General features: G+C 46.2%; 1 protein-coding gene across 1 annotated transcript in view; it reads left to right on the top strand.

The window, feature by feature from the left end:
* RBM20 (RNA binding motif protein 20) overlaps positions 1–25,695 on the top strand; it is a 216,529-nt gene that overhangs the window by 184,330 nt on the left and 6,504 nt on the right. Inside the window, exons 9-13 of the mRNA XM_060286236.1 lie at positions 1,509–2,157; positions 8,778–8,882; positions 10,262–10,922; positions 12,464–12,598; positions 25,188–25,309. Of these exons, the coding sequence (XP_060142219.1) occupies positions 1,509–2,157; positions 8,778–8,882; positions 10,262–10,922; positions 12,464–12,598; positions 25,188–25,309 (1,672 nt within the window). The remainder of the gene's footprint in view (positions 1–1,508; positions 2,158–8,777; positions 8,883–10,261; positions 10,923–12,463; positions 12,599–25,187; positions 25,310–25,695) is intronic.

Below are 25,695 nucleotides of genomic sequence, written 5' to 3'. Positions count from 1 at the left end.
GTGTTTGGTGTGTGTGGTGTGTGTGTTTGGTGTGTGTTGTGTTGTAGTGTGTGTGGTGTGTGTATGTGGTACATATGTGGGTGTATGCGTGTGGTGTGTGTAGTGTGTTGTGTTTGGTGTGTGTGGTGTGTGTGTTTGGTGTGTGTTGTGTTGTAGTGTGTGTGGTGTGTGTATGTGGTACATATGTGGGTGTATGTGTGTGGTGTGTGTGTGTGGTGTGGGTGTATGTGGGGTGTGTGTGTCTTCTGTTTAGAGCCAGCCCTTGGTTTTTCTTGAGCTGAATGTAGGTGTAGAAACATCCATGACCTGACCAGTCATTTACTCTGAACATCGAGTGCAGTCACATTTCCAACTCATTTCTCCCAGCTGAAGTTGTGACCCTGCCAAGCCCGGGCTACAAGTTCACCACTGTCACTGCCCTATGGAGACAGTCCCTGCAGAGGCCACTGTGGAAAAAGCAGGAGCGGCACCTGGCCGGCACATTCTGTGGCTCTTACCCAGGGCTGCCGCAGATGGCACCCTAACCTCGCTGCAGAGGGCCCGGCCCAGGCTGCTTCCCCACTGGAGGTCAAGGCTGGTCCCAGTGAGCCACGTCTCTTGTCCCCTGGTCAGTGAGGACTGCGTGGTTTTCCTGTATTTGGGAACCAAATGAAAGTTGCCTGTCCTTTTAGAATGTCAGGTGGATGACTCAGTTGACCTGCTTAATAACAACCTGTGTGTGTGTGTGTGTGTGTGTGTGTATGTGTATCTTTGTATGTAGCTGTTTCAAGTTTGGGATTTTTGTTCATCTGTTTGTTTTTAATATTATAGTTGTTTGGGTTTTTAAAAGACTGTGAAGCCACACCGTGACCCTGCAGTTCTGTGGTAGAGTCGGGGTGCAGGTGACCAAGAGGTCTTGCTCTGAACCCTATACAGGCTGGGGTCTTTTTCTGTGTTTCTGTTTCTTCATCTGATACATGAGCAGGTCAGGGCTCTAAGGATTCTTCCAACCCCAAAATGCCTTCCTAGAAAAATGGAACCCAATAGGTGGCCTTTATTTCGGTAGAGGCCAGGTGGAGGGGCGGCTTCAGTCTCATAGTCAAGAGGTCGGCTGATTGAACCCCGGGGTTAGGCAGTCTTGCCTACCAGGCTGGACCAGGGCAACTCGGCGCACCCCGCCCCCGCCCACCAGGAGAGTCTCCTCCTCCCTGAGCGTAGCTCATTTCCAAGAGGAAGAGAGCTGGGGTGAGCCAGAACAGGCCAATTTTTCATCCCAGTTCCCAGGAGCAGAATGAGTAAAGGGGCAGAAAGCCCCCAGGACTGTGCTCAGGGAAAATCCCTCCCAGAAGCCTGGAGGGAGGAAAAGCTTGTTCCTGGACCTTTCTGTGCGCTCTGCGCAGTTGTGGTGAAGCGTGTTATGGCCAGGTGGGGTCACGCGCACAGTATGTCTGTTGCAGAGACGGGGTGTATCTGGGGATGGAGGCTGAGGAAGGTGCAGATTCTAAAACGGCTCCTTTGCTCCCTCACAGATACGGCCCAGAAAGGCCGAGATCTCGAAGTCCGGTGAGCCGGTCATTGTCCCCGAGGTCCCACACTCCGAGCTTCACCTCTTGCAGCTCTTCTCACAGCCCCCCAGGCCCCTCTCGGGCTGACTGGGGCAGCGGCCGAGACTCGTGGGAGCACTCGCCCTACGCCAGGAGGGAGGAAGAGCGAGGCCCGGTCCCCTGGAGGGAGAACGGGGAGGACAAGAGGGACAGGATGGACACGTGGGCGCATGACCGCAAACAGTACCCCCGGCAACTGGACAAGGCCGAGTTAGATGAACGGCTGGAAGGAGGGAGGGGCTACCGAGAAAGGCACCCGAGGTCTGGGTCCCCCAACCTGCTCCACTCCGCGTCGGGATACAAAAGCCGAGAAGACGGCTACTACCGCAAAGAGTCCAAGGGCAAATCGGACAAGTATCTGAAGCAGCAGCAGGATGTCCCTGGGAGGTCCAGGAGGAAAGATGAGGCCAGGCTGCGGGAAGGCAGACATGCCCCCCCTGACGGCTCGGGCAGGGAAGACGGGCTGGAACCGAAGGGCACCAAGTCGAAGCAGAGTGAGAAAACCAGAACCAAGAGACCTGATAGAGACCAAGACGGAGCTGATAGTAAAGAAAGCAAAATGGCAGAGAATGAGGTAATAATGTAATCCCTTCCGCCAGGTAAGGAGAGGCAGGTCCCACGGGAGAATACTATTAATAGAATGGTGATGAACGTTTATTGAGTGAATGAAAGATTTACTGAATGTTTACTCTGTACCAGGCACTGTGCTAAACACTTTATCTCAATTTAATCCTCACGGCAAGCCTATGAGGTAATACTAGTAATGATAATATCATTGCTATAGATGAGGAAACCGAGGCACAGAGAGTTTAAGTTAGTTGCCCAAGGACACACAGTCAGGAAATGGTGGAGCTGGAATGGTGATCTGGCTCCACAGCACCCTGCTGCCTTTACTAGAAATTAGGCAGCGACGTGATGCAAAGTCCTTCTATTTTGTCTGTTTGTCTAGAGTGGAACGGCCCTGAGGTGTTTGTACCCACAGACCGTGCCGGGGGAGATTAGACCTTTGGTTCGCTCCATCCTCTCTCCTGCCGAAAACGTCTACCAGTGTTGGAGCTTTGATGAGAGGTGGTAAAGGAGAAGCAGCCACCACCCATTCAGTGATACTGGGCACCCAGGGCTTGATGTGTTTCTCTAGACCCAGTCCACAGTGTTTTCCTTCCACTGGAATAAAAATGCTCAGTAGCTGGCTGGCACCTTTCATCCAAGTGCTTCAGCCAGGGCTCACAACGTGCTGCACGACTTCAGTTCACACAGGGGGTCACAAGGAGGACTCTGGGTACCAGGTTTATACTCTAGTTTGGCTTGCGCTTCTTTCTTGCCAGAGCCGCCTGCATTTAAGTAGGAGTGGGATGGTGGAGGTTGGCGAGGAGGTGGGGGTGGCCTGCATAAAGAATCCACTTAAAAAATCCTACATGCGGGCTTCCCTGGTGGCGCAGTGGTTGAGAGTCTGCCTGCCGATGCAGGGGACACGGGTTCGTGCCCCGGTCCGGGAAGATCCCACATGCCGTGGAGCAGCTGGGCCCGTGAGCTGTGCGTCTGGAGCCTGTGCTCTATAACGGGAGAGGCCACAACAGTGAGAGGCCCGCGTACCGCAAAAAGAAAAAAAAAAAATCCTACGTGCATATCTTCTAGTCTGACCCAGGAGCTGTTGACAATGACTAAGTCCGAATAAGAATCCCAGGCCTCAACTCCATGAACACTGAAGGGCCGTGCTTTGGCCACGACTTTATTCCTACATGCATTGCCGGGGGGTGTGCTAGGCACAGGGGTTCAAAGATGAGTAGGAAGTAGTCATGTTATGGCAGAGATTAAGTTCTAGTGGTGGAAGCTAACCTACAAAAATAATTTACATACAGTGGGGCCCCTGCTGGAGTCAAGTGGACAGTCAGCTCTGCACAGGAGAGAAGGAGAGCTGCACAGAGGAGGTGGCATTTGAGCTGGACATCGAAAGTGGGGAAAAAGGCAGTATGGGAAGCAGCAAGGGCAAAAGTGAGAAAGGAAGACTTTTTTTATTGCTGATTTATAATATATGAGTTTCAGGTTTACAACGTAGTGATTTGCTATTTTATAGATTACACTTCATTTAAAGTTATTATAAAATATTGGCTGTATTCCCTGTGCTTTACAATATATCCTTGTTGCTTACTTATTTTATACATAGCAGTTTATACCCCTTAATCCCCTACCCCTATCTTGACCCTCCCACCTTCCCAGTCCCTACTGGTAACTACTCTTTTGTTCTCTGTATCTGTGAGTTCTTTTCTGTTTTGTTATATTCATTCATTTTATTTTTTAGATTCCACATATAAGTGATAACATACAGTACTTGTCTTTCTCTGTCTGACTTATTTCACTAAACATAATTCTCCCCGGGTCTATCTATGTTGTTGCAAATGGCGTTATTTCATTCTTTTTTACGGCCGAGTAATACTCCAGGTTCTTCATAACAGGGAAGACTATTTTGAAGAACCTGGAGATACTCAACGTGGCTGTACCTTTAGGGCATATTAAAGGGTAATGTTTTTAAGAAGTAAAATCATGGCTCTCATACAAACATAAAATGAATACGTGTCAAAGGTATTGTTTAACTCATTAATTAATGAGGGAACCAGTAAGATGTGAAAGGCTGTTCAGAGGAGAATCCAAAGAGCAGTCATATAGAGGCACTCAGTAATGCTGAGGTGAATTTGCTAATAGATGTGAAACTGGCCTCTTCTGTGGGAATCAGTGGCATCTCCAGCAGATAAAGTTCCTTCGCATCTCTATGAACAAGAATCATTTGTACTATTATCACATTTCTGCAGTTTACAAAGTTGTGAAATAGCTCAGTTCAAGCTAATGAAAGGTGCAGACTCCGATAGAATCAAGTACCCTGGAAGGGTGCTAGACAAATGCCCAGCCTTCCATTGGAAGGACTCCCAGCAATCTTTTTTGCCCATCTCAAAGTCTGCCACAACTTCCCCTGGCAGAGCAGGGGAAGCACAGGAGATGAGATTAGGGAAGTGGGTGGGGTGGGCCCATGAAGGACCTCTTGTTTGTACTTGAACTGGATCCAGAGAAGCTGTGAACTAGTGGATGTTTTTAAGAAGAGTGTCTATGCTCGGAGGTGTCCAAGGGTCTGGTGATGGGTCAGTACCTTGAGAAAAGAAGGAAAGAGAGTGAGAGTTAGCAGGGCCTCAAGGCCTCATACACATACCACCAGTCTGGAACCCTCTGTCCCCCATGGCAAAGGGGCGGAGCTGCCCCTTTGCCCTCCTACCCACACTTCTGAGACTCTTTGGTAACTTCTCCTGTTGTACCCACCCTACTTTCACTGGTTTGCACAACATTGCTCATTCATGGTGACGCATGCTGTGGACCATCCCAAGAGCCCCTGATGCAAAAAAAGCTTCCCAGAAAGGCCCCGTGGGTTTCCCCACAATTCTGTCCTTCTAGTAGGTTCCGCCTCTAATAGCCCTAGAGTGGGGTCAGTAGGGACTTGTTGGGGTCCCCAGCAGATTGTTTCTGTGGGTTTGGAGCCAGGCAGCCAATACCATTTGATGGAATAACAGCAGAACAAAGAGTTTTCCTCACTGATCTCAAACTTCTCATCACAATCTTGAAAACAACCTAGAACCCACAGGGTTGCTCCAGGAGTCCGAGAACAGGCAGTGACTAAACTTGGGGAATGAAGGCAGCAGGGCTGCGGACAGGGTCCCTGCCTTTCTTATGATATACCAGGCACCTCCCACCACAGGGCCTTTGCACATGTTCCCCTGCCTGGGAGCTCCTCCCCCACCAAAGTCCATGTGGCTCCCTACTCACTGTCGCAGTCTCCAACGTTTATTCTTGGCCACCACATAAAATCACAACATCCCAACCCACTTCTTTTCCTTCCCTGCTTTCTTTTTCTCGGTGGCATCTGTCTCCTTCTGACCTATCCCCTAATGTCTTTATTTATTTTATTTAGAGTCTGCTCTCCCTCCCAACCCTCCCCTACCCCCATCCCCCATGTAACCTCCATGAGGGCAGGAATTTTTGTCTGCTGTGCTCACTGCCCTGCCCCCAGCTCCTAGATTAGGGTTTGGCCCAGAGTGGGCATTCAATAAGTATTTGTTGAAGGAATGAATGACTGAACCCAGACTCTGGAGGTAGAGGCCTGGCATCTGAGAACCAAGTCACACCCTGTTCTTCTCAGCCTCAGTTTTCTTGTTTGTGAAATGGGTGTGATCACAAGGCTGCTGTAGGACTTTAACAAGCTTGTGCTCACGGGAAACCCTGGGAGATTCTGGAGAGAGTGCCCAGTGCTGGGGAAGCCAGTGTGTGCGCTGCTCAGTGTTTCTGGGTGGCCACAGCCAGACATGAGGCCCAGCCCTGACCATGAGACCAGAGGTAAAAGAAAGAAGTCAAGTCACTGAATAGGGAGACTTGGAAAGAAGCGCTCCCCCACTTTCCTGGAAGGGGCATCAGGGTTTACAGAACCAGGTGCCTAGAGAAGGGAAGCCAGGCAGCATGATTGAAGCCAAGGTGGAGAGCTGGGACCGTGGTGGACCAAGCAGGAGGTACCTGTCTGCTGGGGCAGCCACTGATCAGCTCCATTCTGTGGCTGCCATTCAGGCACAGCTGCCCTGTGTTGTCAGATTTCCCATTTCTTAGAGCAAGACCAAAGTCCAGATGCAGGTATCTGTATGAAATTTCCCACGTTTTAGAAACTGTATAGAACAAAACATGTCTGTGGGCCAGATGGAGCCCCAGGTGTCCCCAGAATGCAGCCCCCAGTATAAACAATCCCTAGGAGACAGAAATAGCAAACCCACTTATGTTCAGTTCAAAGCCCAGACAGAGACCCAAGCATGCTGGGAGGCAGGTGTGTACTTGTTATTCACTCCACCCTCTCCTACCTGTCTCCATTCTTGTACTGACCAGTGTTCGTGGAGCACCTAGCACTGGGGCTGCAGTTGTGAGCCAAAGCTAAAATGACTCTTGATTTCATGGAGCTCATGGTCTAATGAAAAGCATGCTAATCAAATAATTCCTTAAATGAGTACACGAGTGTGAGTGTGAAGTGCTAAGGAGATGGAGGATACAGTGCTCTTAGTGCCGGTAAGCAGGGGTCCCCTAACCTCTGGTTAGGAACCCAGCTGCACAGCAGGAGGTGAGTGGCGGGCAGGCGAGCAAAGCTTCACCTGCGGCTCCCGTCACTGGCGTTACCGCCTGAGCCATCCCCCGCCCCCCCCATCCCTCCCCGTCCATGGAAAAACTGTCTTCCACGAAACCAGTCCCTGGTGCCGAAAAGGTTGGGGACCACTGCCTGTAACGAATCAGAGGCTCTCCTTGGTTAGGATGTGCGGCTGCTGGGATTGAAAGGAAAGGTGGGTATTTACTGGGTGAAGCAAAGGGGAAGAGAACGAAATGTTCAAGCAAGAAGGTGCAGTGAGGATATGATAGATTTTGCATTTTGGAGTCATCATTCCTCATCGCCTCGGGGAGAATACACTTGGGAGGGCGCTACAGAGCAGAAGTGGAAGACCACCTAGGAGGTGGTTTAGCAGTAACCCCGGCCCTGTGGTGGCAGCCCTGCTTGCAGCAGTTGGGACCTAACACATTGCTCCCTGAGCTGCTTGGTGGCGGGATGGGATGAGTGCCTTGGTTGCATTTGTCTGTTCCCTGTAAGCTGCTGTCACCTGGAAATGCTCCCAGGGCCAGGGGTGCGCTGAAAGGCACTGCTCTATCTCCTTTGCCTGCAGGGAGGGAGAGCAGGTCCGCCTGGCGGGGGGCTTTTGGCGGCCAGGCTGTCCCTGCCTCTCCCAGCTTGAACTGGAGGGAGTCTCTTTACTGTGTTGACCTGGGCGTGTGCTGCCGGAAGTGCCTGGGAAGGGTAAGGGCTATTTATTTTGACAAGGGAGGGCCATGGATAATTTATTCAGGAAGACAAAAATAAAGAAAAGGGGTCCCCTGTTGGTAGAAGCTCTGGATTCTGAGGGCTAAAAAGGCATTTGGAGCTGCTTTGAGCTCAGGTCGGCTCAGAAGGCTGGAGCAGAGCTTCCGCTCTGAACACCGGAAAGAGCAAAGACTCGAGGATTTAAACCGTCTTCTCCTGTCCCATAACAACTGGTTAAACCCGTCAGCCCTGAGCTCCTGCCCCGGCTGCCTCCTTGTCGGCAAAGACGGGTGTGTCTTCTCTTAAGAAATCAGAGCGAGAGTGGTTTACTTTGAGCCAACCTTGGCCAAAATTGTCGAGCAAATGCAACTTCCTCCCAAGAATGCCAAGGAACAGTGACTGATTTGGTGGCCAGAGTTTGTCGTGGGAGAACGTCCTCCTCAACCTTCTGAAATGGGAATTGGCAAACTTTTTCTACAAAACACCAGAGAGTAACTATTTTAGGCATATGGGCCACGAGGCAAAATTGAGGATATTATGTAGCTAATATGATATAAGCATTTAACATACAGCCATTTAGACACATGAGAAGCATTGTTAATTCGCAGACTGTACAAAAAAGAGGAACTGAATCAGATTTGGCTTGAGGACTATAGTTGGCTGACCCCTGTTTTCAAGGCTGGTCAGAGACCCTAATTCTCAAAGCAAACATCTGCTTTCAGTTGTTCAATTTCCCAGACATGAGTACTAGTGTGAGGGACTTAATCTGAGGGAGGGAATAGGAGGAAGGAAGATGGGGCGGGATTGCTAGTTGGGGCTATAGCTCTACGACAGAGATAAGGCAAAAGAGAGGTGAGAGGGGCCCTGATTGGGTGACAACACCCTTCCTACCCATAAGTGGCCTGGAGGTGATTTTTTTTATGGCTAAGACTGATCTGTTGGTGAGGTGTCACCATGATGGTTGTGAACCCCAGGGTCGGTTCCCCCTTGGCCCCTTTACTCACCCTCACTGTCTACAGATTATACAGCTGCAAAAAGTACCCAGTTTGCCAGGGACGTCTGCCTCCCTAAAGCTGTGAAGACATTTCTGTGCCTCCGTTTGTGTGACCTTGAACAAGTTACTTAACCTCTCTGAGCCTCAGTTTCCCCATCTATATAATGAAGATGATAATAGCACCTGCCTCTGAGGGGTTCTGTGAGGATAAAGGAAGTGATGTGTGTGAAACACATCCGACAGCATTAGCTGTGCTCAATAGTGTTGTTTTCCTCTTGGCGTGCCCTCTGCCACTTCTCACTGTTGACTTGATTTGTTCTGCTCTTCCTTTGGTAAGGCTGAAAAAGAGGAACAGGACAGCATGGAAGAGAGCCCCCTGCATCTGGGCAGGCAGGAGAAAGAAACAGAGTCCTCTGATGCAGCGAACACAAAGGCAAGGAAGGTAAAGTTTGTCCCAGATGCTGGCAGTGTAGCCGCATCAACACAGCAGCCACTGGGCTCCAAGTCACAGGCATCCCCATCCTGCCGGGTGATGACCTGCTTGCTGCATGGGATGTGCCTGAGACCCCACCAGCGGGTCTGTGAATGAAGCCAGCACTTCTTGGAGGAATGGCTTTGCCTGGGATCCTTGCACAGTCTTTATTGAGGAAATCTTTACCACATGCCTGGGCTCTGCCTCAGTCTTCAGTAACTTGGCTGCGCTTATAAGAGAAAACATGTGCCCAAAAAAGACTCAGGCTTCAGAGCCAGGCTCCCAAAATAGGCAGCTGCCTTGGGAGGGGCTAGAGGAGGAAGGGGGCTTTGGGTACTCAAGCTGGGGTCCTGAACCTCAGCAGGCCCTGACCTTGGGATTAACAAAACATCTACCGTGCTTGTAAAGATTATTTTACTTAATTAAAATGAAAAACCCAGTTACAGGGCTGGGGCTGCCACAGCAAAAAGAAGTGTCCTTGGAACGTGGCCAGCTTCGTGCCTTTCCGGCCAGGAGAGGCAGAGAGATGAGTATCGCCGGCAGGGAAACTGATCTCCTAAAGCTAGCTGCTGGGTCCATGGGCTGCTGGGGAAGCAAGGGGAAAGTTTCAGGAGGAGCCAAGTTTGAGCCATGGCTACGGAGGGTTGCACCCTTGCTGGGAGAGGTTGTTTGGGAGAATTTTGTAGGGACTTTGCTGCACTTAACATTTAGTGATGCCCTACTTGCAAGGAAATAGCTCCAGAAAGTTGATGCGTGTAGCGCTTACAACTCAATCATTCATTTGTTCAAAAACTATTTATTTTTCAGAATTAAAAAAAATAAAATTTCCAGAAATTGATCAGAAAAAGATGAGCAGAGATTGATATCTATTAATAGGAAGCAGGCTACGTAACTTTCATTGGAATCCTACATGGGCATTAACAGTTAAGGTGTAGATGTAGGTCCGATGATATAGAAACACCTCTAAGCCACATTACTGAATAAAAATGTGTTGCCCACTAAAACAACAACAAAACAAAAGAAAAAAACTATTTATTGAGCACCTACTATATACCAGGAGTTGAAATTCTTTGTCTACTTGGTGGGTTAAACATTAAGGGCTTATTCCAACTCCTGTGCTGTTCGGAGCCTCATCCTAGGGATAAATCAATGATGAGAGACTTCTCATCACGCATCACAGTGACTTACAGCTCCTAATTACCCAGTAAATGATCCCAGGTAGGAGTAAGATTGCTCAGCATCTTTCTGGTTTGAGGGGTCCTGTGGTCAAGGTTTGCACCCTCTTCTGGTTAAATACCAAGACCCATTCCTCAGCCACCCTCTGACCTCCATTCCTCATTTGTATTCAGGAGCAAGATTCGGAAAGTGGAAGTGAGGCAGAGGGGGAGAGCTGGTGCCCCACGAACATGGAGGAGCTGGTTACAGTGGATGAGGTGGGGGAGGAAGAAGATTTTATCATGGAACCGGACATCCCAGAACTGGAGGAAACTGTGCCCATCGAACAGAAGGACACAATCTGTCCAGAGATATGTCCCTGTGTGACAACCACCTTAGACCTGGACTTAACCAAAGAGTTCACCAAGGAGGGAGTCAAGACCGTAGGTAAGGAGGCTGCGGAAATCAGCCTCGAGTCGCCCAAAGAACTGCCGTCTGCTTCCGTGAGCTGCCCGAGTGACGTGGACGTGGAAACGCCTGGCCTAAATCTGGATGTTGAGCGGAAGCCAGCTGAATGCGAGACGGGCCTCGCACTGGAGGGCTCAGATTGCTACGAGATGCAGGCAAAGGGAGCAGAGAGCTCAGATGTTCGTCTGGCCCCAACACTCCAGCAAATGTCTTCCCCCAGGCCAGCAGAGGAGAGGGCCTGGCAGCCTGGCCCCTTTCTTGATGACTGTAAGGCCAGGGGGACCCTGGAAGATGGGGCTGGTGAAGGCAGCCCCTTGGAGGAGAAAGCCAGCCCCCTCACCGAAACAGACCTCCAAAGCCAGGCTTGCCACGGAGTGTCGACCCAGGGTAACTACCTCCTTTTTCTCCTGTGCGGTTGGGTTGATCGGACCACTGCTTCCCTAGAGCAGCGTATGGGCGTGTGCAGGCTGGAACGAACAGAAGTAAGGCTTCAGCCAGCCTGAAAGCTGGTGCAGAAGGCAAGCTTAACAGCCTGGCTAAATTGTTAGAGCTTTTAGGCAATTGGTGTAAAGGAAGTCGGATGGGTGGCCACACGTTTCTGAGAAGCGAACTCAGATAGGACGGGCTTCTCTGAATTTACGGGATCCCAGATGGACTGTGCCAACTAAATTAGCAAATGTTTGGAGTTATCAAAGGAGCTTTGGTTCCTAAGGATCGGCAAGCAGCCTCTCTTGCCTGCACCACCGAGGACCACCCAGGCCGTTGTTTCTGTGAGGCCTGAGTGAGGGGGCGGGAGCGTGGGAGGCCGAGGAAGGAACGGGCAGAGGGAAGAATGAGGGGCTCACGAAGGGGCATGGCCGGTTCCCATTCTCACCACCTCAGACCCACTTTTCTCCAGCGTCTGACAGTGAAGCAAGACTTGTCCCGGGAGCTCCTCCACCTCCAGTGGAGGTGATGTGTGTCTGTGCCTGGCACTGTGACATCATGAAAGACAGAGTTTAAAATAGGCTAAGCCCTGTCTTCTGTGCCAAGTGGAAACTAAACATCCATCAAGGACTGTGGGGGAGGGGAGAGTAGTCCTCAATTTTCTCTCAATGAAAATAGCTAGAAATGCATTTTGCAGAAAGCCTGCAGCATTCCAGAGTTTGAAGTCAGGGAGATAAGAGTCGAGGGCAGAAAATATAGAGGAAAGGCTTAAAAATAAACATGTCAACCCAGTGCTCTGTGGTTGGCACGAGCTGGTAGGCGGGCTTGGACTTCCCTCCATGTCAAGCTGACCTGAGCTATTTTTCACCTGTGTGGATCTGAGTCTCCATGGAAACGCTGCTGTGAGCCGCCTTGTTGCTAGAGAAACACTGAGGCCTGGGCTGTGTCTACAGAAGGCAAGAATAAAGGAGCGAAGTGTTCACCTTGCTCTGATCGAACCCCTTGTATTTTGCGGTATAGGTCTCGACATGCACTGGTGTTAATGGCTTATTAGCTTAGCCAGTGTTTGGAGTTCATATTTAATAACACTGCTCGACAGGCTTGGGGTGAGAATGGCATTGCCTTTTCTGCCCGCCTCAGTGCTTCTGTGGACATCAGCACAATTTTTGCACTTCAATAATTCTTCTGCCTGCAGAGATGGAGTTGTTACTGAACCGGGGACACGGGGATAGATCATCCCAACCGAAGGCAGCAGCAGCCCATCCCCCCACAGACCTGATGCTGCTGCTTGCCAAGTTTTCTTGCGTGTGGCATTCTTTTGGCAGCGGAAAAAGCTCTTTGTTATAGCACTTTGGTTCTAATTAGCAGCCCTGGCCTAGTCTCACGTTATTAAGCAGCACAAGGGACTGTTTCCCATCACACAGCGCGAGGAGTACAATTGCAGGGATTCTTTGAGGCATGTTGTGTTTCATTACCGCTTTGCCCTGGCTCATGTTTTGCAGATAACTCCAGGTACATGGAAATGAAATCTCTGGACGTGAGGTCACTGGAATACGCTGAAGTGGAGCTGAAACAGCCCCTTTCTTTGCCTTCCTGGGAACCTGAGGATGTGTTCAGTGAACTTAGCATTCCTCTAGGTGGGTGAAATACACAGTCCTTCCTGAGAATTTGGCTCCAGGAAAGGATAGTCCTGTAATAACATCTAAGAGCTCGAGAGGGCTTTTTGTCATTTTGTTGTCTTTCGTGTCTGATGCAATTACCTAGATGTGCGTGCTGCCTTAAAGTTTCTTGAAATGTCAGTCTCCCACGGTAGACCAGATACCTCATGGGGCCAGACGGCACTGCCCTGGGAGCCAGAGCAGAGACTTGTTTTCCCTGTCAGGAAATGCTTTATTCCTGACCATACAGCCCTTATTCAGCCAGGGAAGCAGAGGCCAGCAGCTGCCGTAAAGCCAATAGCTGACTCACTTTGTTATACAGCAGAAACCAACACAACATTGTAAAGCAATTATACTCCAATAAGGATGTTAAAAAAAAAAGAAACTCACCTCTTCTGCTAAGGTCTTCCCTGCCCTCCTGGCCCCAGCCCTTCTCAAAACAACGCTGCATTGTTTTCTCTTTGAGAGACCGGCTTCTCTGAGCCATAGATGCTGAATAGACTGCGTCTTGGGCAGACCCAATATAGTTGATAGAAGAGCACTGAACAGAGACGTGGGCCCCTGTCCTTCCCATGCTGGGTAACTGCATGTCCTCAAACAAGTCATACCCAGGAATGTTTTGGGGGGTTTTTTTTCCAGTCACTGCAAGTCCTTTATTAACAAGTCAATTAGCCCCCGAGGGGCTAGTCAACATGGAGGCTCACCCTTTCCATCAAGTTTCCTTTTCATCTGCTTTAAAACATTTCATTCTGTTTCCAGTCCTCCAAGTGCGCCATTTAGTCAGATTCGAAGAGCAAACTTTCTTTTTTTTTAAAGGATGAGTTTGCTGCATAGCGTCCAGTATGCTCCAGGACAAAAACTAAAAAAAGCAAATACACACTGACCTTAGAATGAACTAAGATGATTGTCAGAAGGCCCTGGGTTTTTTTAATGTTGGAAAATAGTTGCAAAGGCTGCCTTTCAGGAAAAAGGTGCCAGACAGTTCATTTATGCACTGACTTAGTCAGCAGCCCCTCCTGGATAACGTGGCACTCTGTGAGACACTCAGGGGGAACTGAAAAATGGAACACAAGTCTCTTGGCATCTAGGAACTTAGAAATCTGTATGACACACACAGGCAAAAATTAAGAATAAATTCTGCTACCTTATAATTCATGTTTTATTTTATTTTTTATTATAAAAAGTGTGAAAGATTATTATAACCAATTTTAAAAACCATATGAAGTAAATATTAAATGTTGTATCTCTTCCCTCCAGTCTCTCCCCCTCACCAGAGGTAGCCACTGTCATACCCACAGATAGTTCTTCTCCCACAAAAATAGGATCAAACTATACACATGATGTTGTGCAATTTGCTTTTATAACGTGACAGTGGGTCTTAGAGCTCTCTTCACATCAGTACATAGAGAATGCATTCTTCTTAACCACTGCAAATATTCCATCTTAAAAGCTGTACCATACATTCTCGATCCATTCGTCTACTGATGAACATTATGTTTTCTTTTTTTTTTCCATTATTAAAATGCTATAATAGTTAGGCCTTTACCATTTACCATGTAGGCGCCACTTCTAGTATTCTTCTCATTGAACTCTCAAAACACCTGTGAGGTAAGTAATATTTTTATCCCTAGATCACAGATAAGAAATGAGATGCAGGGTTGCAAAGCTAACGAACAGCCCAGACTGGAGTCAGGATTCAAACCCCAGCACGTAGAGTCCCTGTGCCAGCTGCCTCTGAGCTTGGTTGCCTTCCAAACGCACTGTCACCTTTGTGTGTGAACCAGGATTTCTGGAGGATAACGTCCTGGCCCGGGGGAGGGGGGATGTCCATATATATTTGTATTTCATATTTTCATAATTGCCACTAAATTGCTCCGCAGAAAGATTATACCAGTTTTCAGTGCTACCTCAAGTGAGAGTACTCATTCCCCACATCCTCGCCAACTTTGGATCTTATCAGTTTTTAATCTTTACCAACATGTTAGGAGGAAACTGGTAGCTCATTTTAGTTTTTAAAACACAGCTCTATTGAGGTATAATTGATGTTAATGAAGTGCACATAAGGTGCACAATTTGATGAATTTTGACACATGTATACACCTGTGAGACCATCACCACAACCAACGTAGTGAACATATTCCTCACCCCCCATATTTCCTGATACTCCTTTGTAATCCCTCGCTCCCACCCGCAGTCCCCAAGGAACCACTGCCCTCCTTCCTGTCACTAAATATTAGTTTGCATTCTGGAATTTTATGTAAAGGGAATTATACTGTATGTACTCTTGTTGCTGGGCTTTTTTCGCTCAATAATTATTCTGAGATTCATCCAAATTGTTGGGTGTATGGATAGTTGCCTTCTATTTGTTGTTGAGGAGTATTGCATTGTGGTTATGGGTAGATCACATTTTGTTTATTCATTCAGCTGTTGATGGGCATTTGGGTTGTTTCTGGCTTGGGGCTATTACATATTGTAGTTTTATTCTTGATTATAGTCTCCGATTAGATTTTTTTTTAACATCTTTATCGGAGTGTAATTGCTTTACAATGTCGTGTTAGTTTCTGCTGTATAACAAAGTGAATCAGCTATATGTATACATATATCCCCATAACCCCTCCCTTTTACGTCTCCCTCCCACCCTCCTTATCCCACCTCTCTAGGTGGTCACAGAGCACCAAGCTGATATCCCTGTGCTATGCAGCTGCTTCCCACTAGCTATCTATTTTACATTTGGGAGTGTATATATGTCAATGCTACTGTTACTTCATCCCAGCTTCCCCTTCCCCTTCCCCAAGTCCTCTAGTCCATTCTCTACATCTGCGTCTTTATTCCTGTCCTACCCCTAGGTTCATCAGAACCATTTTTTTTTTAGATTCCATATATATGTGTTAGCATATGGTATTTGATTTTCTCTTTCTGACTTACTTCTCTCTGTATGACAGACTCTAGGTCCATCCACCTCACTACAAATAACTCAATTTCATTTCTTTTTATGGCTAATATTCCATTGTATATATGTGCCACATCTTCTTTATCCATTCATCTGTCAGTGGACACTTAGGTTGCTTCCATGTCCTGGCTAGTGTAAATAGTGCTGCAGTGAACACTGTGGTACATGACTCTTTTTGAATTATGGTTTTCTCAGGGTATATGCCCAGTAGTGGGATTGCTGGGTCCTATGGTAGTTCTATTTTTAGTTTTTTAAGGAACCTCCATACTGTTCTCCATAGTGGCTGTATCAATTTACATTCCCACCAACAGTGCAAGAGGGTTCCCTTTTCTCCACACCCTCTCCAGCATTTATTGTTTGTAGATTTTTTGGTGATGGCCATTCTGACTGGTGTGAGGTGATACCTCATTGTAGTTTTGATTTGCATTTCTCTAATGATGGGTGATGTTGAGCATCCTTTCATGTGTTTGTTGGCAATCTGTATATCTTCTTTGGAGAAATGTCTGTTTAGGTCATCTGCCCATTTTTGGATTGGGTTGTTTGTTTTTTTTTTGATATTGAGCTGTATGAGCTGCTTGTATATTTGGGAGATTAATCCTTTGTCAGTTGCTTCGTTTGCAAATATTTTCGCCCATTCTGAGGGTTGTCTTTTTGTCTCGTTTATGGTTTCCTTTGCTATGCAAAAGCTTTTAAGTTTCATTAGGTCCTATTCATTAATTTTTGTTTTTATTTCCATTTCTCTAGGAGGTGGGTCGAAAGGGTCTTGCTGTGATTTATGTCATAGAGTGTTCTGCCTATGTTATCCTCTAAGAGTTTTATGCTGTCTGGCATTACATTTAGATCTTTAATCCATTTTGAGTTTATTTTTGTGGATGGTGTTAGGGAGTGTTCTAATTTCATTCTTTTATGTGTAGCTGTCCAGTTTCCCAGCACCACTTATTGAAGAGGCTGTCTTTTCTCCATTGTATATTCTTGCCTCCTTTATCAAAGATAAGGTGACCGTATGTGCATGGGTTTATCTCTGGGCTTTCTATCCTGTTCCATTATCTATATTTCTGTTTTTGTGCCAGTACCATACTGTCTTGATTACTGTAGCTTTGTAGTATAGTCTGAAGTCAGGGAGTCTGATTCCTCCAGCTCCGTTTTTCTTTCTCAGGATTGCTTTGGCTATTCAGGGTCTTTTGTGTTTCCATACAAATTGTAAAGTGTTTTGTTCTAGTTCTGTGAAAAATGCCATTGGTAGTTTGATAGGGATTGCATTGAGTCTGTAGATTGCTTTGGGTAGTATAGTCATTTTCTCAATGTGGATTCTTCCAATCCAAGAACATGGTATATCTCTCCGTCTGTTTGTATCGTCTTTAATTTCTTTCATCAGTGTCTTATAGTTTTCTGCATACAGGACTTTTGTCTCCTTAGGTAGGTTTATTCCTAGGTATTTTATTCCTTTTGTTGCAGTGGTAAATGGGAGTGTTCCCTTAATTTCTCTTTCAGATATTTCATCCATTAGTGTATACGAATGTAAGAGATTTCTTTGCATTAATTTTGTATCTTGTTACTTTACCAAATTCATTGATTAGCTCTAGTAATTTTCTGGTAGCAGCTTTAGAATCCTCTATGTATAGTATCATGTCATCTGCAAACAGTGACAGTTTTACTTCTTTTCCGATTTGTATTCCTTTTATTTCTTTTTCTTCTCTTATTGCCATGGCTAAAGCTTCCAAAACTATGTTGAATAATAGCAATGAGAGTGGGCAACGTTGTCTTATGCCTGATCTTAGTGGAAATGGTTTCAATTTTTCACCATTGAGAATGATGTTGGCTGTGGGTTTATCATATATGGCCTTTATTATGTTGAGGTAGGTTCCCTCTATGCCTACTTTCTGTAGACTTTTTATCATAAATGTGTGTTGAATTTTTTCCAAAGCTTTTTCTGCATCTATTGATTTATCATATGGTTTTTATCCTTCAATTTGTTAATATGGTGTATCACATTGACTGAATTGCGTATATTGAAGAATCCTTGCATTCCTGGAATAAACCCCACTTGATCATGGTATATGATCCTTTTAATGTGCTGTTGGATTCTGTTTGCTAGTATTTTGTTGAGGATTTTTGCATCTGTGTTCATCAGTGATATTGGCCTGTAGTTTTCTTTTTTTGTGACATATTTGTCTGGTTTTGGTATCAGGGTGATGGTGACCCCGTAGAATGAGTTTCAGAATGTTCCTCCCTCTGCTATATTTTGGAAGAGTTTGAGAAGGATAGGTGTTAGCTTTTCTCTAAATGTTTGATAAAATTCACCTGTGAAGCCATCTCTTCCTGGGCTTTTGTTTGTTGTAAGATTTTTAATCACAGTTTCAATTTCAGTGCTTATGATTGGTCTGTTCATATTTTCTATTTCTTCATGGTCCAGCCTTGGAAGGTTGTACTTTTCTAAGAATTTGTCCATTTCTTCCAGGTTGTCCATTTTATTGGCATATAGTTGCTTGTAGTAATCTCTCATGATCCTTTGTATTTTTGCAGTGTCAGTTATTTCTTTTTCATTTCTAATTCTGTTGATTTGAGGCTTCTCCCTTTTTTTCTTGATGAGTCTGGCTAGTGGTTTATCAATTTTGTTTTTCTTCTCAAAGAACCAGCTTTTAGTTTTATTGATCTTTGCTATCATTTCCTTCATTTCTTTTTCATTTATTTCAGATCTTATCTTTATGATTTCTTTCCTTCTGCTAACTGTGGCGTGTTTTTTGTTCTTCTTTCTCTAATTGCTTTAGGTGTGAGTTTAGGTTGTTTATTTGAGATTTTTCTTGTTTCTTGAGGTCGGGTTTTATTGCTATAAACTTCCCTCTTAGAACTGCTTTTGCTGTATCCCATAGATTTTGGGTCGTTGTGTTTTCATTGTCATTTGTTTCTAGGTATTTTTGATTTCCTCTTTGATTTCTTCAGTGATCTCTTGGTTATTTAGTAGCGTATTGTTCAGCCTCCATATGTTTGTATTTTTTACAGTTTTTTTCCTGTAATTGATATCTAGTGTCATAGTGTAGTAGTCAGAAAAGATACTTGATACAATTTCAGTTTTCTCAAGTTTACCAAGGCTTGATTTGTAACCCAAGATATGATCTATCCTGGAGAATGTTCCATGTGCACTTGAGAGGAAAGTGTATTCTGTTGTTTTTGGATGGAATGTCCTATAAATATCAATTAAGTCCATCTGGTCTAATGTGCCATTTAAAGCTGTGTTTCCTTATTTATTTTCATTCTGTATCATCTGTCCATCGGTGAAAGTGAAGTGTTAAAGTCCCCTACTCTTACTGTGTTACTGTCGATTTCTCTTTTTACGGCTGTTAGCATTTGCCTTATGTATTGAGGTGCTCCTATGTTGGGTGCATAAATATTTGCAATTGTTATATCTTCTTCTTGGATTGATCCCTTGATCATTACGTAGTGTCCTTCTTTGTCTCTTCTAATAGTCTTTTTTTTTTCTTTTCAAAATTATTATTACTTTTATTAAAGTACAGTTGATGTATAATATTATATAAATTACAGGTGTACAGTATAATGATTCACCATTTTTAAAGGTTATACTCCATTTATTGTTATAAAATATTTGCTATATTCTCTGTGTTGTACAACATATCCTTATAGCTTATTTTATACCTAATAGTTTGTACCTCCTAATAATAGTCTTTATTTTAAAGTTTGTTTTGTCTGATATGAGTATTGCTACTCCAGCTTTCTTTTGATTTCCATTTGCATGGAATGTCTTTTTCCATCCCCTCACTTTCAGTCTGTACATGTCCCTAGGTCTGAAGTGGGTCTCTTGTAGACAGCATATATATGGGTCTTGTTTTTGTATCCATTCAGCCAGTCTATGTCTTTTGGTTGGAGCATTTAATCCATTTACATTTAAGGTAATTATCGATATGTATATTCTTATTAACATTTTCTTAATTGTTTTGGGTTTGTTTTTGTAGGTCTTTTCCTTCTCTTGTGTTTCCTGCCTGGAGACGTTCCTTTAGCATTTGTTGTAAATCAGGTTTGGTGGTGCTGAATTCTCTTAACTTTTGCTTGTCTGTAAAGGTTTTAATTTCTCTGTTGAATCTGAATGAGATGCTTGCTGAGTGGAGTAATCTTGGTTGTAGGTTTTTCCCTTTCATCACTGTAAATGTGTCCTGCCACTCCCTTTTGGCTTGCAGAGTTTCTGCTGAAAGATCAGCTGTTAATCTTATGGGGATTCCCTTGTATGTTATTTGTTGCTTTTCTCTTGCTGCTTTTAATATTTTTCTTTGTATGTAATTTTTGATAGATTGATTAATATGTGTCTTGGCGTGTTTCTCCTTGGATTTATCCTGCATGGGACTCTGTGCTTCCTGGACCTGACTATTTCCTTTCCCACGTTAGGGAAGCTTTCAGCTATAATCTCTTTCAATATTTTCTCAGACCCTTTCTCTTCTCTTCTTCTTCTGGGACCCCTATTATTCGAACATTGGTACATTTAGTGTTGTCCCAGAGTCTCGAGACTGTCCTCAATTCTTTTCATTCTTTTTTCTTTATTTTGCTCTGTGGCAGTTATTTCCACTACTTTGTCTTCCAGGTCACTTATCCATCCTTCTGCCTCAGTTATTCTGCTATTAATTCCCTCTAGAGAATTTTTAATTTCATTTATTGTGTTGTTCATCATTGTTTGTTTGCTCTTTAGTTCTTCTAGGTTCTTGTTAAATGTTTCTTGTTTTTTCTCCATTCTATTCCCAAGATTTTGGATCATCTTTACTATCATTACTCTGAATTCTTTTTCAGGTAGACTGCCTATTTCCTCCTCATTTGTTTGGTCTGGTGGGTTTTTACATTGCTCCTTCATGTGCTGCATATTCCTCTGTCTTCTGTTTTTGTTTAACTTACTGTGTTTGGGGTCTTCTTTTTGCAGGCTGCAGGTTCATAGTTCCCATTGTTTTTGGTGTTTGCCCCCAGTGGATAAGGTTGGTTCAGTGGCTTGTGTAGGCTTCCTGCTGGAGGGGACGGGTGCCTGTTTTCTGGTGGGTGGGGCTGGATCTTGTCCTTCTGGTGGGCAGGGCCACATCCAGTGGCATGTTTTGGGGTGTCTGTGAACTTAGTATGACTTCAGGCAGCCTCTCTGCTAATGGATGGGGTTGTGTTCCTGTCTTGCTAGTTGTTTGGCATGGGGCATCCAGCACTGGAGCTTGCTGGCCATTGGGTGGAGCTGGGTCTTAGTGTTGAGACAGAGATCTCTGGGAGAGCTCTCGCTGATTGATATTACATGGGGCTGGGAGGTCTCTGGTGGTCCAGTCTTCTGGGCTCGGCTCTCCCACCTCTGAGGCTCAGGCCTGACACCCAGCTGGAGCACCAAGACCCTGCCAGCCACACAGCTCGGAATAAAAGGAAGAAAAAATAGGAGAAAAAAAAATGAACAGATAGAACCTCAAACAAAATGGTAAAAGCAAAACTAAACAGACAAAATCACACAAAGAATCGTATACACACACACTCATAAAAAGAAAACAAACAAACAACAACAACAAAAAAAACCCAAACAGTTAGAACCCTAGGACAAATGGTAAGAGCCAATCTAAACAGATAAAACAACACAAAGAAACATACATACACACTCACAAAAAGAGAAAAAATGGAAAAAATAATAGTAATTTTTAAAAAAAGAAGAAGAGAGCAACCAAACCAATAAACAAATCCACCAATGATGACAAGCACTAAAAACTAAACTAAGAGGAACATAAAAACCAGAAACAAATCAGACACAGAAAGCAAACCCCAAGTCTACAGTTGCTCCCAAAGTCCACCGCCTCAATTCTGGGAACATTTGTTGTCCATTCAGGTATTCCGCAGATGCGGGTTTCATCAAGTTGATTGTGGAGATTTAATCCGCTGCTCCTGAGGCTGCACCAAAAAATTTCCCTTTCTCTTCTTTGTTCGCACAGCACCTGGGGTTCAGCTTTGGTTTGGCCCCGCCTCTGCATGTAGGCTGCCCTCAGGTGTCTGTTCCCTTTTGGGAAGTCTGAGGTCTTCTGCCAGCGTTCAGTAGGTGTTCTATAGGAGTTGTTCCACATGTAGATGTATTTGTGGGGAGGAAGGTGATCTCCAGGTCTTACTCCTCCCGCATCTTGAAGGTCTCCCCTCTGATTAGCTTTGAGACCTATTGTCTCATCCCTCTCAGTAGCGGGCATACGGTACTATTTTCTGCATTTGACAGGTGAGGAAACTGAAGCCCAGAGACTTTCTTACCTAAGATCACACAGCAAGCTCATGTCAGAACTGAGGATTCCTAATTGGAGACCCTCTTGTTCCTCCAGTTCAGGCAGCACAGTGGAGGAAAGGCAATTGGGTGCAGTGGTTAAGAGCACAGACTGTGGAATCTGACTCCCTGGGTTCAAATCCCAGCTGGCTGCGGGACAAAAAGCTGCTTATTTAACCTCTCTCCTTGGCTTTCTTCATCTCTAAATAAGGGCTGGTAATAGATGCCTACCATGTAGGGTTATTTTGAGGATTAGCTGAATGAGTACTGGTAAGGTCTCAGTGTCTTCCAGTAGAAGGTACTTAATACACATTGTCTATTGTTACTCATTTATGAAATAGTTATTGAGACCTACTATGCTTCCTCTCACTGGGGCTACATAACTCTTCACCCTCCATGATCTGTTCCTAGCAGAGAGACTTCTGGGCGTGGGGGAACAACTCAGGCTTGGTCCCTGTGGAGAGCAGAGGGGAAGAATGAGGAGGAGAGGGGGGCAGAGTCCTGCTGCTTAGGGGCTGGCCTGGGCATGGGGGTGGGGAAGGGCACCCTCTGTGTTTCAGGCCAGCTCTGGGTGACCCCAGCCAGTGTGAGCCTGCCAAGGCCTGCTCTTCCCAGAACCAAAGGGCATTGCCTGCAAAATGCAAGCTCCCCCGCCACCCATCCCAGGCTTTGCTGGGATGACAGAGTTGTAATTACCAGTGCCAGGAGCTATTACTAGAAGGCAGACGTAGCTTTAGTTATTGTACTTAGTAGAAGCTGAAAAATGGGAGGACCAGGTCGCTCCAGAACTCACTGGGACCGTGGCAGTTTTTTCTTGACGCTGCTGCTTCCCCTGGCCCTCACATTCCAGAGGCATCCCAAGGCAGTGTTGGTATCCTAGTGGCCGTGCAACCGCCGGTTACTCAAGGGTGAGTTCCCAGGTGTTTGGGGATCCTGTCCCAGCTTCTCCTTCCTCAGAGCTGTCTCTGACCACCTGCCCAACGAGCCCCAGAGGCCAGTGGAGGCAGGGAGGAGAGTTGCTGGAAGCCGTGGAGTCTGGGTTCTCCAGGCGGCTCTGGTGAAAGGCTGGAGGGCCTTTTGGCCCCTGTGCAGAAAGGTTTAACATGTGTCTGGAAACTAATATTCTTTTAATGCTTTTTTAAAAACTTTATTTAAAAAAAAAAAAAACTTTATTTTTATTTATTTATTTTTGGCCGCATTGGGTCTTCATTACTGCACGTGGGCTTTCTCTAGTGGCGACGAGCGGGGGCTACCCTTTGTTGCGGCACACGGACTTCTCACTACAGTGGCTTCTCTTGTTGCAGAGCATGGGCTCTAGGCACGTGGACTTTAGCAGTTGCAGCACGTGGGCTCAGTAGTTGTGGCTTACAGGCTCTAGAGCGCAGGCTCAGTAGTTGTGGCTCACGGGCCTAGTTGCTCCGCGGCATGTGGGATCTTCCCAGACCAGGGCTCAAACCCATATCCCCTGCATTGGCAAGCAGATTCTCAACCACTATACCACCAGGGAAGGCCCTGATAAATGGCTCTTTTGCAATGGAAAAAAAAAGTTATTACAAGTCTCAGCTGCTCCTCTATGACAGGGTCTCCTGTGCACTTAGCTCTGTCTGTCAGGAGGCAGGAGAAGGAAAGTGAAGCAAGGCCCAGGCTTGTGGTCACACGCAGTGCCTTGGCTTGTTCCCCTCTCTGCAAGAAGCTGCTCTGGCCCTGGTGTGCCGCTCACAGCCCCGCTCTCCCTGCCACCCCTTGAGGCCAGATCTCCAACCTTCCCCCACCCCCATCAGAACCAACCAGATGGGCAGCAGCAAAGCCCAGCTGAAGTGTGTCAGCACACAGAGAGCAGCCCCAGTCTGAAGGTGGGATCTGGGTGTCCTGAGTGGCCACAGCCCCTTTCCTTTAGTGCCGCAGTGGGTCCTGCTCATCATGGCCCTCACACCCTGTTCTTTAGCTGGTGCTTTACGATCAGGTGCCTGAGGAAACTGAGACCCAGGAGGGGTTCAGCCAGCTCTCCCCAGGCTACACAGATTCTTAGCCTCTGGTCTGTGCCTTCTCAGACCTGGGCTCTTTCCAGTCTGCTGTCTGTGTCTTCAAGAGGAGAACTGTGACGCTCAAACACCTTGGTGGAGGCTGGAACGGCCACCGTCCCACTTCAAAGACGAATCCTCTGGGCTGTGACACTGTCACTTGTCTGGCTGTTGGGCCATTTCCCTTCCTCAGAATCAAAACGCCTCCCAGAATCCTGGGACTTTTATTTAACGCATCATAAATAAAATGCTACCAATTAATGGTTCAGATGTAAAGACTGGAGAAAGATGGAAAAATGTTTATGATAGATCATCACATGAAAAAAGGAGCAGATAGGATTACACTTAGGGTGTGATTAAAAATGTCCCCCTCCCCCCAAAAAAGGCTCTCTATGTAGATAGTGTGGAAGAAAGTATTTTGATTGGAATGACTCTGGGTGATTTTTCCTCAATTTTATCTTTAAAATTTTTCTTTAATGAACATAATTCTAAAATAAGCAAACAAAAATGAGAGCATTTTTGGACTTCCCTGGTGGCACCGTGGTTAAGAATCCGCCTGCCAATGCAGGGGACATGGGTTCAAGCCCTGGTCCGGAAAGATCCCACATGCCACAGAGCAGCTAAGCTCGTGCGCCACAACTACTGAGCCCGCGCTCTAGAGCCCACGAGCCACAGCTACTGAGCCCACGTGCCACAACTACTGAAGCCCACGCGCCTAGAGCCCGTGCTCCGCAACAAGAGAAGCCACCGCAATGAGAAGCCTGTGCACCACAACGAAGAGTAGCCACCGCTCGCTGCAACCAGAGAAAGCCCGGGTGCAGCAACGAAGACACAACACAACCAAAAATAAATTAATTAAATAAATTTAAAAAAAAACCATTCACTTTATTAAAAAAAAAGAGAGAGAGCATTCTTCCAGAGTCCTGGCCACAACAGCTGCAGAGAGGGGTACAGTGTGGAGAAACAAAATCCACCCAGGGAAATGTAAGAAACCTCCTTCCTTCTCCTTTCCCTGGAAATAGGCTGATTGTAGTAGAGCCTGGACCTACTTCCCAAAGGCAGGTGCAGAGCATATAATTGCTAAGCCCTCCATCACACTTCAGGGAGTACATCCCTCACATTCACAGCAGCCTGTGAATGAAGTTGATGCTATTTTCTTCCTGCCTGTTTTGCAAATGAGGCAACTGAGGCCTGAAGAAACTGGGTAACCAGCCAAAGTCCACAGTAATCAAGGGCTGGAGTGCACTGCTCCTGTTACCACCTGACTGCTGTCTGGACGCCGGGGGCCTCCCTCCACCTTCCTAATTGCCTACCTGTCCACCTCCAATCCTTCTGCAGGGGTGGAGTTCGTGGTGCCCAGGACCGGCTTTTATTGCAAACTGTGTGGGCTGTTCTACACGAGCGAGGAGATGGCAAAGATGAGCCACTGTCGCAGTGCTGTCCACTACCGGAACTTACAGGTAACCGTCGGCCTTCCTTGCCTAGCGCCCGGGGAGGGTGTGGGGAGTACTCCCTGGTCTCAGTTTCTGTGTGTTGCTGTCTCCTTCCGTTTCATGGAAAACTCCTCCTGTTGTCTCTGTCCTGACTCCACCAGGTGGCTCCGTATGGTAGCTGCTTCCCACGTGCTCTCAGAGCATCTGTCTCCACCTTGGTACAAAGCATTCTGTTTGGCTTGGGTTTTTTTGGTAACTGCCTCTCCCTCTAGACCGAATGACGTGTTAGTGTTCACCTGGCCCCTGGTTGGGTCTGGTCCCTTTTCACCTGGATGTTCCAGATGCAGATGTTTCTCTATGTTTCTCTTCCCCTGTGCACTATCCTTGTTTGCTAGAATAAAACCCACTATTAT

The sequence above is a fragment of the Globicephala melas genome, chromosome 16 (assembly GCF_963455315.2).
Source record: "Globicephala melas chromosome 16, mGloMel1.2, whole genome shotgun sequence".
Taxonomy (NCBI): domain Eukaryota; kingdom Metazoa; phylum Chordata; class Mammalia; order Artiodactyla; family Delphinidae; genus Globicephala; species Globicephala melas.
The sequence above is the reverse complement of the archived record's forward strand: the minus strand, read 5'-3'. Positions and strand labels throughout refer to the sequence as shown.